The sequence below is a fragment of the Salmo salar genome, chromosome ssa10 (assembly GCF_905237065.1).
Source record: "Salmo salar chromosome ssa10, Ssal_v3.1, whole genome shotgun sequence".
Lineage (NCBI taxonomy): Eukaryota > Metazoa > Chordata > Actinopteri > Salmoniformes > Salmonidae > Salmo > Salmo salar.
In genome coordinates this window covers 80,730,589-80,745,834 of record NC_059451.1, presented here as the reverse complement: position 1 = coordinate 80,745,834, position 15,246 = coordinate 80,730,589, and the positions used below count along the sequence as shown (strand labels likewise).

At 43.6% G+C, this 15,246-nt stretch overlaps 1 protein-coding gene across 8 annotated transcripts in view; it reads left to right on the top strand.

The window, feature by feature from the left end:
• Positions 1–15,246, top strand: part of LOC106560984 (SRSF protein kinase 2) — a 65,227-nt gene that overhangs the window by 22,723 nt on the left and 27,258 nt on the right. The window contains exon 1 of one of the 8 annotated variants that reach the window (XM_014124491.2): positions 11,064–11,232. The exons of the other annotated variants lie outside the window; for them this stretch is intronic. Within the exon in view, the coding sequence (XP_013979966.1) occupies positions 11,150–11,232 (83 nt within the window). The 5' untranslated portion in view covers positions 11,064–11,149. Of the gene's footprint in view, positions 1–11,063; positions 11,233–15,246 lie in introns of those variants that run through there. 8 annotated transcript variants of the gene reach the window in all.

Below are 15,246 nucleotides of genomic sequence, written 5' to 3'. Positions count from 1 at the left end.
CGCTGGCTGCTCCACAGCAGAGTGCCTGTCAGGATGTCAACAATAGCACAGCCACCAGCCCATCTCAGCAGGACAAAACAATCGGACGTCAGTCACCCAGCAGCACACCTCAAAACACGTAGAGAAAGAGAGAGAGAGAGAGAGAGAGACAAACATCCAAAAACAATTGCAGTTCGCCTGACGACCAGAGAGTTTGTAATGTTGTAAAAACGATTGCGTACTATATATTTTAGCATAACAACACAATCTCACTGCACACCAATCACACAACCATGACATAAACAGGTAGGCTACAACAAACCAATAGACTATAACACAAAGTTGCAACCAACATCACAAGCAAATAACAGATATCCCAACACAACAGAGCAACTGCAAATCACATCAAATGAAACCAACACATCACAACATTAAACCAACGCATCACAACATTAAACCAACGCATCACAACATTAAACCAACACATCACAACATTAAACCAACACATCACAACATTAAACCAACGCATCACAACATTAAACCAACGCATCACAACATTAAACCAACGCATCACAACATTAAACCAACACATCACAACATTAAACCAACACATTGCAACGCAACATCACAAACCAACAGACATCACAACATCAAACCAACACAAACCAAGATGTCAAATCAACACATTACAACATTACAAACCATCATCAAACATCAAACTAACCAAAACAACATGATATTACACATCCCATCCTAAGCATGCCGAAATGGGTCTAGTTCCGGACTAAAACACAGGAAGGAAGACATGTCCAGAACACAACATTATATAAATCTAGAATATGGGTGGGGTGAGCCATGAGGTGAGGCCAGGCATCTGACTCAGTCATCACTGATGCCATGCCAAGTGTGAACGGGCAGAGCCGACATGGCCCGGCCGCCAAGAGGCCTCTGCAGCGCCATTCCTCAGACTGGCACACACACACACACACATACACATTCTCATCTGCTGTGGAGTGGGCACGCGGACAGACAGGAGTGAATGGGCACAGATATAGAGGATTTGGTAATTTGGCAGTGAATGGGGGTTGTGTTGGCATAGAGAGAGAAGTAAGACTAGCTGGACATAGAGAAAGAGTAGATAGGAGTGATAGTGCATTGTACAGACATCGTCATAAAAAACACTTGAAGACTATAGAATGGAAACATACGGCTATTGATAGACAGACAGACCCTGGTAGAGTGAAGAGGATGTCTGGTCACACAAGCACACACACAGAATACCTCTAGACCCTGGAGGGGCAAAGTGACTTGTCTGGTAATCCTGGATAGACAGGATAGACAATATATTATGGCTGGATGGCCTGGGATATCATTAATACATGCATGTCTAATAGGACCAGGATGATGCCAGTATCGCAATATTTGTTAGTATCATGGCAAGGAAACTAAATATGAAGCGGATATAACTTCTTTAGGAAAACAGCCCTAATGTTGGAAACAAACACCAATATGTTGTCATCCAGAGTCTCATTTGTTTATTTTCATTTGTTTATTTTCCAAGCTATAGCACACACTATGTTTACCTACAGTTTTTAAAGGACCAAAGAGTTTGTTCGTGTTTGAATTTGTGCCGTGGAAGAAATATTGCAATACTGGTATTTTCACAGCCCTAATGTCTAATACCTCTATTAGACATCTGCACTATGAATACATCACAGCTAATGAGCAAGTGAGCAAGTGAGTGGGATTGTATCTGGACATCAGAGGATGATGATGTATACATCAAGGATTAGCTGGAAATCCAGGTTGTCATGAATATGATATTATGGTTTCATGTGAGAAGTATCAATGCTAACATATTAGTAGTATCAATACCAACACATAGGAGTAGTATCAATGCCAACACATAGGAGTAGTATCAATGCCAACACATAGGAGTAGTATCAATGCCAACACATAGGAGTAGTATCAATGCCAACACATAGGAGTAGTATCAATGCCAACACATAGGAGTAGTATCAATGCCAACACATAGGAGTAGTATCAATGCCAACACATAGGAGTAGTATCAATGCCAACATAGGAGTAGTATCAATACCAAAATATGTGAGTAGTATCAATACCAACACATGTGAGTAGTATCAATACCAACACATGTGAGTAGTATCAATACCAACACATGTGAGTAGTATCAATACCAACACATGTGAGTAGTATCAATACCAACACATAGGAGTAGTATCAATACCAACACATAGGAGTAGTATCAATACCAAAATATATGAGTAGTATCAATACCAAAATATATGAGTAGTATCAATACCAAAATATATGAGTAGTGTCAATACCAACACATATGAGTAGTGTCAATACCAACACATAGGAGTAGTATCAATACCAACACATAGGAGTAGTATCAATACCAAAATATATGAGTAGTATCAATACCAAAATATATGAGTAGTATCAATACCAAAATATATGAGTAGTATCAATACCAAAATATATGAGTAGTATCAATACCAACATATGAGTAGTATCAATACCAACATATATGAGTAGTGTCAATACCAACATATATGAGTAGTTGCAATACCAACACATAGGAGTAATAGCAATGCCAAATATGAGTAGTATCAATGGCAACACATATGAGTAGTATCAATGGCAACGCTTATGAGTAGTATCAATGGCAACGCATATGAGTAGTATCAATGGCAACGCATATGAGTAGTATCAATGGCAACGCATATGAGTAGTATCAATGGCAACGCATATGAGTAGTATCAATGGCAACGCATGGGAGTAGTATCAATGCCAACGCATGGGAGTAGTATCAATACCAATACATATTAATAGTATCAATACCGACATATATGAGTAGTATCAATACCGACATATATGAGTAGTATCAATACAAACACATAGGAGTAGTATCAATACCAACATATATGAGTTGTATCAATGCCAACATATTAGTAGTATCAATACCAACATATGAGTAGTATCAATACCAACACATATGAATAGCCTATATTCAAGCATATCAGGGCTGATATACAGTATGAGAAGGCATACAGAATGTTTTGGCCTATGTCATAAGAAAGCCCTCAATGCCTGTGGTTTAGGCCCATCAGTATCGGTGGGATATATGAGTAGTGGCATTTAATACGAGTTGATATATGAAAAGGCCTATATTATGCCTAATTGCTTTATCAGAGACGTACAATGCAGAATGAGTATCTATGCTAATATACTTGCCACATACAGTTTACAAGTGTATTAAGGCTAAAATGTGAGAAGGTTTGTATTGGCTAATGTATTTGCATAAGAGGGGAGATTATTTAAAGTGCATCAGCAATAGGCCTATTCATTATTCGGCTGTGTTCTATTTCATCTCACCTGAGAGTAAGTGGAAATGCTTTATCTTGATATCTGTGTCAAGTCACTATATCGCTGTGTTTGGGGTATCAGTGCTGTATTTTTACAGTACCATCTGGACCCGAGGCACCGCACACACAGGTACACACATGTATGTACACGTGCACACACGCTCGCACACTCGCTCAGTTTGGTTGAGCTGAAAGGTGTTAGCCAGTAATGAGTTGAGCTGACTTGCTGAGACGCCAGCAACGCTAGTAGCCTATCTTCTTCTGTTTGAATCAGGATGGGGGATAGATAGAGGGGGGGTAGAGGGAGGGGGAATAGATAGATGGGGGTAGAGGGAGGGGGAATAGATAGAGGGAGGGGGAATAGATAGAGGGGGGTAGAGGGAGGGGGGTAGAGGGAGGGGGCATAGATAGAGGGGGGGGTAGAGGGAGGGGGGATAGATAGAGGGGGGGTAGAGGGAGGGGGATAGATAGAGGGGGAGGGAGGGATGAAGAAGTGGGGCAGGAGGAAAGCTGCGAGCGTAACGATGCTCTGTCTCTGACAAGTTTCGTTTTAAGCAGCAGGCAGATTTTGACGAGGACTGTTGTGTAAGATTGCACTCGAGGCATGGCGGGTGGGAGGTTGATGTTGCAATCAACTGATTCTGGATCAGATCGTTTCTTTCATCCCTACTGGTTATGATTAGTGCGGTGAACAGATAATCTGACATTAGATCTGTGGTTAGGGGGAACTACTACTGTACCTGGAGCCATGATGGATGTAGCTGGGAAGGGAGGGATTGGGGGAGGTCGGGGGAGGGGTGTGTGTTTTGACATCTGAGAGTTTCAGAATGTGGTAGTGCTGTTTGGTTGCAGTCTTTGTTGTATACAATGGTGTTGTTTTAGTTCACACCTGAGCTGGGGTGTTGGCTGGTATGCTGTTCTACATGGATGGGGGACAGGTGTTTGTCTGGACTGCAGTGCTTGGTTTGCTCTGTGCTTGTTTGTCATCCGGAGAGAAGAAGGGGTGGCAAGAGAAATAAAGGGAAGGAGACAGAGAGAGAGAGAGAAAGCGAAAGAGACAGAGAAGTGGAAAGGGAGATACAGTCGAGATCTGTCTGCCGTTAGTGCCGCGGGTAACCTCATGGTGATGTGCTGCTGGAGACTGACACACCTGCAGCCTCTGTGAATGGTTGTGTCAGACCCTTTGCTATGAGACTCGAAATTGAGCTCTGGTACATCCTGTTTCCATTGATCATTCTTGAGATGTTTCTACAACTTGATTCGAGTCCACCTGTGGTAAATTCAATTGATTGGACATGATTTGGAAAGGCACACACCTGTCTATAGAAGGAACAGTTGACAGTGCATGTCAGAGCAAAAATAAAGCTCCGAGACAGGATTGTGTTGAGGCACCGATCTGGGGAAAGGTACCAAAACATGTCTGCAGCATTGAACATAGTGGCCTCCATCATTCTTAAATGGAAGAAGTTTGGAACCACCAAGACTCTTCCTAGAGCTGGCCGCCCGGCCAAACTGAGAAATCGGGGGAGAATGGCCTGGTCAGGGAGGTGACCAAGAACCCAATGGTCACTCTGAAAGAGCTCTAGAGTTCCTCTTTGGAGGAAGGAACAGAAGGAACTCTTTGGAACAGAAGGACAACCATCTCTGCAGCACTCCACCAATCAGGCCTTTATGCTAGAGTGGCCAGACAGAAGCCACTCCTCAGTAAAAGGCACATGACAGCCCGCTTGGAGTTTGCCAAAATGGCAACTAAAGGACTATCAGACCTGAGAAACAATGTTCTCTGGTCTGATGAAACCAAGATTGAACTCTTTGGCCTGAATGCCAAGTGTCAAGTCTGGAAGAAACCTAGCACCATCCCTATGGTTAAGCATGGTGGTGGAAGCATCATGTTGTGGAGATGTTTTTCATCAGCAGGGACTGGGAGACTAGTCAGGATCGAGGGAAAGCTGAACGGAGCCAAGTACAGAGATTCTTGATGAAAACCTGCTCCAGAGTGCTCAGGACCTCAGACTGGGGTGAAGGTTCACCTTCCAACAGGACAACGAAGCACAAAGCCAAGACAACGCAGGAGTGGCTTCGGGACAAGTCTCTGAATGTCCTTGAGTGGCCCAGCCAGAGCCCGGACTTGAACCCGATCCAACATCTCTGGAGAGACCTGAAAATAGCTGTGCAGCGACGCTCCCCTCCAACCTGACAGAGTTTGAGAGGATCTGCAGAGAAGAATGGGAGAAACTCCCCAAATACAGGTGTGCCAAGCTTGTAGCGTCATACCCAAGAAGTTTCGAGGCTTTAATCGCTGCCAAAGGTGCATCAACAAAGTACTGAGTAAAGGGTCTGAATACTTATGTAAATGTGATATTCCAGTTTTTTTATTTGAATAAAATTGCTAAAATTTCTAAAAACCTAATTTTACATTTCTCATTATGGGGTATTGTGTGTAGATGAGGGGAAAAGTAAACATTTAATTGCCCCAGCGTCCGGGTTTGTCGGGGTAGGCCGTCATTGTAAATAAGAATTTGTTCTTAACTGACTTTCCTAGTTAAATAAAGGTTAAATAACAAATTAAACATTTTTTAGAATAAAGATGTAACGTAACAAAATGTGGAAAAAGTCAAGGGGTCTGAATACTTTCCGAATGCACTGTACCTCTCCGTGTGTCACGATATCGAGCAGTGGGACCTTGATTTTAACGAGTGTGTGTTTTGCAGCATGAGGGTGTAACCTCTGCCTCTGCATATATGTATATGAATGATGTTTACAACCATATGAATGAGACTGGTAGCTCTCTTTTCTACTGTGTGTCTATGCTATGAGATTGTGGTGTGTGTGTGTAATGTGTGGGCTTGTTTTCTTTGAGATGTGTGTGTGTGTGTGTGTGTGTGTGTGTGTGTGTGTGTGTGTGTGTGTGTGTGTGTGTGTGTGTGTGTGTGTGTGTGTGTGTGTGTGTGTGTGTGTGTGTGTGTGTGTGTGTGTGTGTGTGTGTGTGTGCGCGCCATGGTCCTCAGGTAAGATCGGATGACTCACTGTTTTTACTGTGATTACTGGAGCTGCCACTCTGAGACGGAGAGAGAACGGAGGAGGAGAGGTAGAAAGGGAGGAGGAGAATTAAGCGTTTGGATAGAGAGAAGGATGAGAAACAGAGGGAGATGGAGGAGAGGTAGAAAGGGAGGAGGAGAATTAAGCGTTTGGATAGAGAGAAGGATGAGAAACAGAGGGAGATGGAGGAGAGGTAGAAAGGGAGGAGGAGAATTAAGCGTTTGGATAGAGAGAAGGATGAGAAACAGAGGGAGATGGAGGAGAGGTAGAAAGGGAGGAGGAGAATTAAGCGTTTGGATAGAGAGAAGGATGAGAAACAGAGGGAGGAGAGATAGAAAGGCACCACACAAAGAGACCCCCAGTGAAGGACAGATCGGTGTCACCTCCTCCCACCTTCACTCGCAGGGTCTGTTTGAATGAACAGACAGTGAATTGATTTGATGGAACCGGGTCAACAAAAAAACACAGACCTAGGCCACATCCCATTGGTGCTAGCTCGCGAGCCTCCTTTCCCCAATCGCCACTGATCTGACACAAGTCGATAGCCAGTGAAGGTCAGACACAGAAACAGAGACAAAGGGCACGTCCCAAGAATCTCAAACAGCCTTCTTCCCTCCTCTCACGTCCCACTCAACCACTAATCTAAAAGTGAAAGGAGACAAGGAAAGGCTGCCGTAGTAGAGTATTGGACCACAGCCAGCCAGTCGAGAAAGCAGAGTCAGGCCAGCAGCAGTTACATCTGGAGCAGCCATGATCCCTCCCAGACAGACAGTCCATTCAATTTCCCCTTCATCTTCTGCGTGCAGTGTGACCCACATCACATCACTGCACCCAGGCTGGCTGCATCATAGATAACCGCCATAGCATAGCAGCTAATGAAGCGTGATATAGTGCTAGAGACTTGCCACGGCGCACGCCGGCCCCCATTAGCCAAGATGCCTTTCTTTCTCTCGCTCTCTGTGTCTGCAGCATGCCTCTCTTGGTTTCCCTCTCTTTCTCTTTGTGTCTGGCCAGTTGCCATCTCTCTGTTTCCATTCTCTTCATTTCTCTTGTGTTTCCATTTCCCTCTCTAGCTAGCTTTATGTCCCAATATCTTTCTCTATATTAAATTTCTCTCTCTTTTCTCTCGTTCTCTGTCCCGTTCTCTCTCTGTGTCAGAAGGGTCAGTGGCAGACCAGACATGGCCCAACTGGCCTCTGTCAGTGGAAACAGGAGTGACAGTTCTTGTCTGTCAGCTAGTGCCATTCTGTTTCCTCAACGGGCTTGGTGAATTAGAATTACAATTGGATTTTTAAATTGAATCAAACAGGGCCTTGAGCAGAATGAACAAGACACACCACACGACACCACCAATGCGTGGTCATGTGATTCCGTTGTAGTCACCTGATCTACAGGATGAGTCAGAATCCACCTGGTTCAGGTGTCACACGCAGGTCGCTAGGGTTCAAGGGAGTCCAGGGTTAAAGGTTATGGTTGAGGGATAGAAGGGTTCTTCCATAGCCAGTCTGTTTGTGCTATCATGCTATCAAGTTCATTTTAAGGGCTTTATTGGCATGGGACACATGTTAACATTGCCAAAGCAAGTGAAGTAGATAATAAACAAAAGTGAAATAAACAATAAAAATGTACTTCTTATCTCACTGACAGTATGAGGCTATAGGCCTAGGTCTTCCATACACTGAATAATCAACTGTTTAATCACCTATAGATGTTTTCTCAATGCCTTATGTTTCCATGTCATGGTCATATCATGAAGGATTACATCCACAAATATTGTAGAAGCCATAATGGTTGAAAATATATTTTGGCATCTGTCTTGAGTAACAGCAATTTACTATCATTATAGCGGTCTGCAATTGTGATCATCCAGACTTTTCCCTCTTCTTCTGCTGCACTTGAATAAAATGGCGTGTGTGTGCGTGTGTGTGTGTGCGTGTGTGTGTGTGTGTGTGTGTGTTTGTGTTTGTGTTTAGGTCTGATAGCACACTGTGTCCCTGTTTACTCAATATGTTTACATGTAGCATGCAACGGTTTCCTCTCGGACCAACCATTTACCCTCTCTCTCTCTCTCTCTCTCTCTCCTCCTCTCGCTCATTCTCCACCTGTCCTTCTTTAGTTTCCCCGTGTTCTTTTCTCTCTGTCATCCGGTGTTTGTTTCCAACTGAGTGGGTTTCTGTTACTTCCAGTGGAACCTGATCTAGTCCAGTAACCCCAGTCAGACAGTCAGTCCTAATGACAGGCTGGTTTGGAGGAAGAGGACCGTCACGACTTGACTAGCTGACTCACTGACTGAAACCTGTATGTCTGGTCGTTACAGTATATGCAACTGCGGTGTCATTTTCAATATATACAGAAATATTATTATTAGGAGTATCACATCTAACGATCAGACAGAATATTACTGATAGGTATGGTTGGTAACATACTGTACTTTGTACCTCCAAGCTAACCTAGCATTGTAAATGAACTTTGCCGAGAAAGGGAAATAGAGGGGGAGAGGGACGGAACCATCCAGAGTGACTCAGGAAATGTCGATTTAGGAGGAGAGGAGGAATGTGGCACAATGATCGCCTTGGAACAGAGATGTCCTGATGGAGGGCTTAACAGAGCGATGGAGAGAGAGACAGATAGTGGAACAGAGAGAGATAGACAGATAGTGGACAGAGAGAGAGAGAACAGATAGTTACCAAGCCCTGCAATTACCAAGCCTTGCAATGCCAAGAGCTGAGCAAAGAAAAGAGTCCCCTCATCCAGCTGGCCCTGGGGCTGAGTTCACAAACCTGTTCTACTAACACACTGAAGTCTCTCAGGACCAGAACATCCAATCAATCAGAATAAACCAAATTACAACACAGTCAAAACAAAACTACATTGCTTATTGGGAAACATAAGCACAAAGCAAAATGCAGTGGTGTCTGGCCCTAAATCGACAGTACACCGCAGCTAACTATTTGACTATGGTTACTGATCAAAACCTTAGAAAAACCTTGACAAAGTACAGGCTCAGTGAGCACAGCATTGCCATTGAGAAGGGTAGACACAGGAAAACCTGGCTCCCTGTAGAGGAAAGGCTGTGCAACCACTGCACAACAGCAGAACCTGAGACAGAGCTGCATTCCTGACTAAATTAAAATAATATAAAACAATCAGAGAGTGTCATGTCCCCAAATTGGAAACCCTTATTTAAGGTTTCAAAGACCTCTCTGATGAGGATAGGCTACCCGTCCTGTTGGGAGAGGACCCAGAGAGCTGTGGGTTGGCAGACCAATCAACCTGTCCTCCATACTGTTATTGTTCAACCGTTGGTTATTGTTGTTACTGTTGTCCCATTGACAATTTTGATGATAATTATTTTAATATTGTAAATATCCAAAGTAAGCTTTGGCAAAGATAGCGAGAGAGAGATAGTGGAACAGAGAGAGAGAGAAAGAATAGACAGATAGTGGAGAGAGAGAGGGACATCATACGAGAGAGATGAAGAGAGATAGACAAAGATAGAGGGACACAGAGAGGGAGGGAGGGAGGGCCCTCTGAAGATTAGCAGTGTAGGGGTAAACTCTGGGTCACCAGAGGCTTAATATCTGCTAATATAGCTGCTGAATTAAAGCACTGGAATGGTAATGGTCTGTTTGTTTGTTTACATGGGCTTGCGGGTCTTTGTGTGTGTGTGTGTGTGTGTGTGTGTGTGTGTGTGTGTGTGTGTGTGTGTGTGTGTGTGTGTGTGTGTGTGTGTGTGTGTGTGTGTGTGTGTGTGTGTGTGTGTGTGTGTGTGTGTGTGTGTGTGTTGTACCGTCCAAGGTGGCGTGGCTGTAAGTGCCCAGCATGACGGCCTACTATAAATCTCTTAGTTCCTGCTGCCCCCTGGCACACACACACATACTCCCCACCCTGCCACAGCCCCAGAGCCCCACAGGCTGGCCAGACACACACAGAGTAGATACAGAGCCCCTACATGGTGGAACAACTGGCCTAGACCTTTCATCTCTACTCCTACCCTTCAGTATTACTCATATCCATCTAAGATAGCCAGTTCATTTCATAGGTAATGCATGGGGGAAGACAGCGATGTTACCTTGCCTGGGTACCTGACTATTTCGGCAATCAACAAGGCAGTAGTTGATTGCTTATGCAAGACAAGTAAGTTGGCTGAAGCAGAAACGGCAATATGACCCTGCCTTAATGTCCTGTGTCTGTGTGGAGTGAGGACGTTATACCATCATGGCCACCTAATCATCCCCAGCTTCCAATTGACTCATTCATCCCTCCTCTCCCCTGTAACTATTCCCCTAGTCGTTGCTGTCAATGAGAATGTGTTCTCAGTCAACTTACCTGATAAAATAAGGGTAAAAAATAAATAATTTAAAAAAGGACGTTATTGTCCTTGGTAGTTTATGTGTGGACATCATCGCGTGTAGCGTGTGTTTGCATAATTTGTGTTTGTGTGGTGTGAATCTGAGTGTGGGTTTAGTTGTGTGTTGGTGGTGTGTCTCTGTCTGTGTGTGCCTCTGTGCGTGCATTCGCATGTGTGTGTGGCTACGTGAGGTCCAATGCATGGTAGGCAGGGCCATTAGCAGCTAGGTGAGAGAGCACCATGTGACTGGGCTTGGAATTCTGGGCCTGGCCCTCTCTGCTTGGCCAGCACAGTGTGTGTCACACACACATCGTCTTCTCCTCAGCTCGACCACATCTGAGAGGACTGCCCCGTCTGACGGTCCGTGTGTGTCCATCCATCCTTCTCTATGGATCGTAGTCCGTCTAGGCCCAAGTCTTGGGGCCTGGCTATGAGCGTGCTGAGGCTACGACACAGAGCCTTCAAGAACAGGTAGATGAAGAGGGAGGGAGGGACGAGATTAGATGATTGGTACGTCTCAGTCAGCCCTCTCTCCCACAATCTGAGTTTTCATCTAATATCCGGATATTCGAAATACATGTGTTGTTTTTAGTAAAAAAAACATTTTACTTACATTTTTAACATGAGCACTGCTTCGCGAGGGAGAGAGGCTGGCACTCTTACTGCTCCAGCTGTGGAGGGGGCGGTGTGTGTGAGATGGGAGCGAGCCGAGCAGACGGGGAGAGAGAGAGATGGAGTAATGTCAGCCAAGGCAGCTCGGCTACAGTCAAGACGAGCTAACTTGTAGCAGTCCCAATGTTATTTATCATCCCATATAACAGTGCCTGTATTAACTGGAGTAGCCTAGAGAAGCTAGCCAGCTATAGCTAGCTAGGCTAATTGAGGCCAAATGCTGCCCTTTCTCCCCAGCCCCATTCCAATAAATCAACAGCCTAGCTATTGCTTGCTCATTGTAGCCTACTCCTTCTCAGTTCGATAACTTTTAATTTTGTGACGCCTCCCAAGTGGCGCAGTGGTCTAAGGCCTAAGCTGCTTAAGAAAAAAAAAGAAGTTCATAAGATAATTTGTAAGTGCAATTCCTCAACAATTTCTTAAGATTTAATGATTTTCTTACAAACTCCTCAAATATCTTCTTATGTATCTTCTTAAGATGTTTGTTGCTAGGCAACCGATTTAGCTAGCTAGCTAGCTAGCAATGGCAATCATGTTTGCAAGTTTCCAACTGAGATTACTGTTCTAAAACATGTTCTTGGGTTTAAAATAATCCATACTGAAACTTTCAGAGGAAGTTTGTGAGTAAATTAAACATGTTCAATTGCTTTCATGAGTTTTTCTCTCACTGCCCTGAGATTAAGACAAAGGTTTAGCTATCTTGGAATTCAAGAACATTTCCAAGAACCTTATTTTCAAGTATCTAATTTCTTCTTAACTTTTTGCTTAAGGAGAAACATAAGAAATAGTGCAAGAGAATTTCCACTAACCTTTTTGAGGAATAGCAACTTTCCTTAACTTTCTTCTTAAGTCTATAGTTAAGGAAAACATGGCAGTTAAGAAGATTAAGAAGAAATGTCTTCTTAAGAAGGTTTTGTGAATCCGGCCCCAGGCTCTGTCGCAGCCGGCCAAGGAGACCAATGCGTCGTCCGGGTTAGGGGAGGGTTTGGCCGGCAGGGATGTCCTTGTTCTATCGCGCTCTAGCGACTCCTGTGGCGGGCCAGGCGCATGCACGCCGACACGGTCTGGCTACTGGGTTAAGCAGGCATTGTGTCAAGAAGCAGTGCGGCTTGGTTGGGTCGTGTTTCAGAGGACACATGGCTCTTGACCTTCGCCTCTCCCGACTCTGTATGGAGTTGCAGTGATGAGACAAGACTTGGGAGAGAAAGGGGTAAAACATATACTTTACATTTTGGGATTTTAGTCCATCTTGCATTGCATTATTGAAAGCTCACTCAACTTGCTACACAAGCTATCGGTTGGATACTGGTCTTTTTATGTGGCACATGTCATAAAAACAAAATTGAGAAGTTTGTTTTATTAAATTAATAATTTTAAATGTGTTTAATTGAAAAAGCCTTTTCAGTGTTAAAATATGTCAAAAAAGAAATCTCACTAAAATGAATACTCACACAAGTATTCAAATACTAACATCCGTTCGAATATTCAAATAACCTTGCATATCCCTAGAGGGTAGTGTGTGTGTTGTGTGTGTGTGTGTGTGTGTGTGTGTGTGTGTGTGTGTGTGTGTGTGGTGTTTGTGTGTTTTTTTTTTTTGTTGTTGTGTGTGTGTGTGTGTGCGTGCGTACGTGCGTCCCACTGTGCGTGCCTGCACTTGTTTGTGGAGGATGCTGAGCAACCGTGTGACAATCCAAATGAAAAAACACATTCACAACGGGATAACAGCTAAACAACGTTGTATTTAGATATCAGGGGGTGATGTTGCCTCAACATTTTTACTATGACGTCCTGAAAACGTTCAGCCTAAAACCTCACGCAACACTTCAACAACATTCATCGGTCAGATGTTTACCTTTTGTACAACCATAATGCAGACTGTAAACACCTAGGGGAGGTCATTGTGTTGTGTATAGAATTCAGATGCATTAAGAGCAGCCCAGGTTGTGTTTCTATACAGTGTGTTTCTCTTTCAGAGCTAGCATGCAACAGTCTTCCTCCTCTTATCAGCTTGGGAGTAATTGACCTCCATAATGTTCATGGCTCCCTTTGACATCACTGGATGAATATGGATGTGAATACACTGTTTGAGTGGTTGAGTGATACAGTACTTAGTGGTATTCTGTAGCTAGATATATACTGTTTGAGTGGTTGAGTGATACAGTACTTAGTGGTATTCTGTAGCTAGATATATACTGTTTGAGTGGTTGAGTGATACAGTACTTAGTGGTATTCTGTAGCTAGATATGTACTGTTTGAGTGGTTGAAGGATACAGTACTTAGTGGTATTCTGTAGCTATATATGTACTGTTTGAGTGGTTGAAGGATACAGTACTTAGTGGTATTCTGTAGCTATATATGTACTGTTTGAGTGGTTGAGTGATACAGTACTTAGTGGTATTCTGTAGCTAGATATATACTGTTTGAGTGGTTGAGTGATACAGTACTTAGTGGTATTCTGTAGCTAGATATGTACTGTTTGAGTGGTTGAAGGATACAGTACTTAGTGGTATTCTGTAGCTATATATGTACTGTTTGAGTGGTTGAAGGATACAGTACTTAGTGGTATTCTGTAGCTATATATGTACTGTTTGAGTGGTTGAGTGATACAGTACTTAGTGGTATTCTGTAGCTAGATATGTACTGTTTGAGTGGTTGAGTGATACAGTACTTAGTGGTATTCTGTAGCTAGATATGTACTGTTTGAGTGGTTGAAGGATACAGTACTTAGTGGTATTCTGTAGCTATATATGTACTGTTTGAGTGGTTGAGTGATACAGTACTTAGTGGTATTCTGTAGCTAGATATATACTGTTTGGGGATGTGTCTTGATATGTGCAAGAATCCAGCTATTATACTGCAACTCTTCAGGGTTGTTTGTGGTCACATCACAGCCAAGGTGAATGGCGTGATGTTCAGCAATGCATACACACACGCACATGAACATGTAAGTACAAATTCACACACACAATCTCTGTAGTAAACATCACAGACACACAAAAGCATCTTGGCTCTTGTGTCAGTAGAGGAGACTGCACACCCAGCATAAACACAATGTGCCTCGCGGCCTCAAGGCTCGGTGTGTGTGATGTGTTTGCACGTTTGTTTGCGAGTGTGTATGTGGCAGTGTGTAGCTACCTGTGTCTGTGTGTGTGTGAGCTGTGGCATGGTCCAGTGACATTGGAACAGGCTGTGACGTCAGTGAGAAGTAGCACGCCAGCTAGCAAGCCATTTTTCACAATGCAAATGTTATTCAAAAGTCAAGCGCTTCTAGGGAGCAAAACTCCCATCCAGTAGTGGATGGGTGGCTGACTGTGCCGTGGAGTGACAGTGCCAGTGTGTATGGGGTCTTGTGTACATGCTTACTGGTGTGTTTCTGTATTAACGTGTGTGGGTAGCTGGGTGCCTTTGCATTTTATACAGTTTGCACGCTTTTTAGTCTGCTTTATATGGGTTTTGTGTGTGTTTGGGTGCATGTTTTTGTGTTTGCTTGCTTTCGTGGACGTTGTTGTGTGTAGTAGTGTGTAGTGCAGCATGTAGTACAGTATCCATTTGCTTCCCATGGGAAAATAGACTAACAGTCAAATCAGCATCTATTGACTGTTATAAACAGGGTGGTTCAAGCCCTGAATGCTGATTGGCTGACAGCCGTGGTATATCAGACCGTATACCATAGATATGATAAAACATTTATTTTTACTGCTCTAATTATGTTGGTAACCAGTTTATAATAGCAATAACGCACCTCGGGGGTTTGTGTTTTTTTTTTTGTCCGATATACCACACTGCTAAGGGCTGTGTCCAGGCATTGTGTCG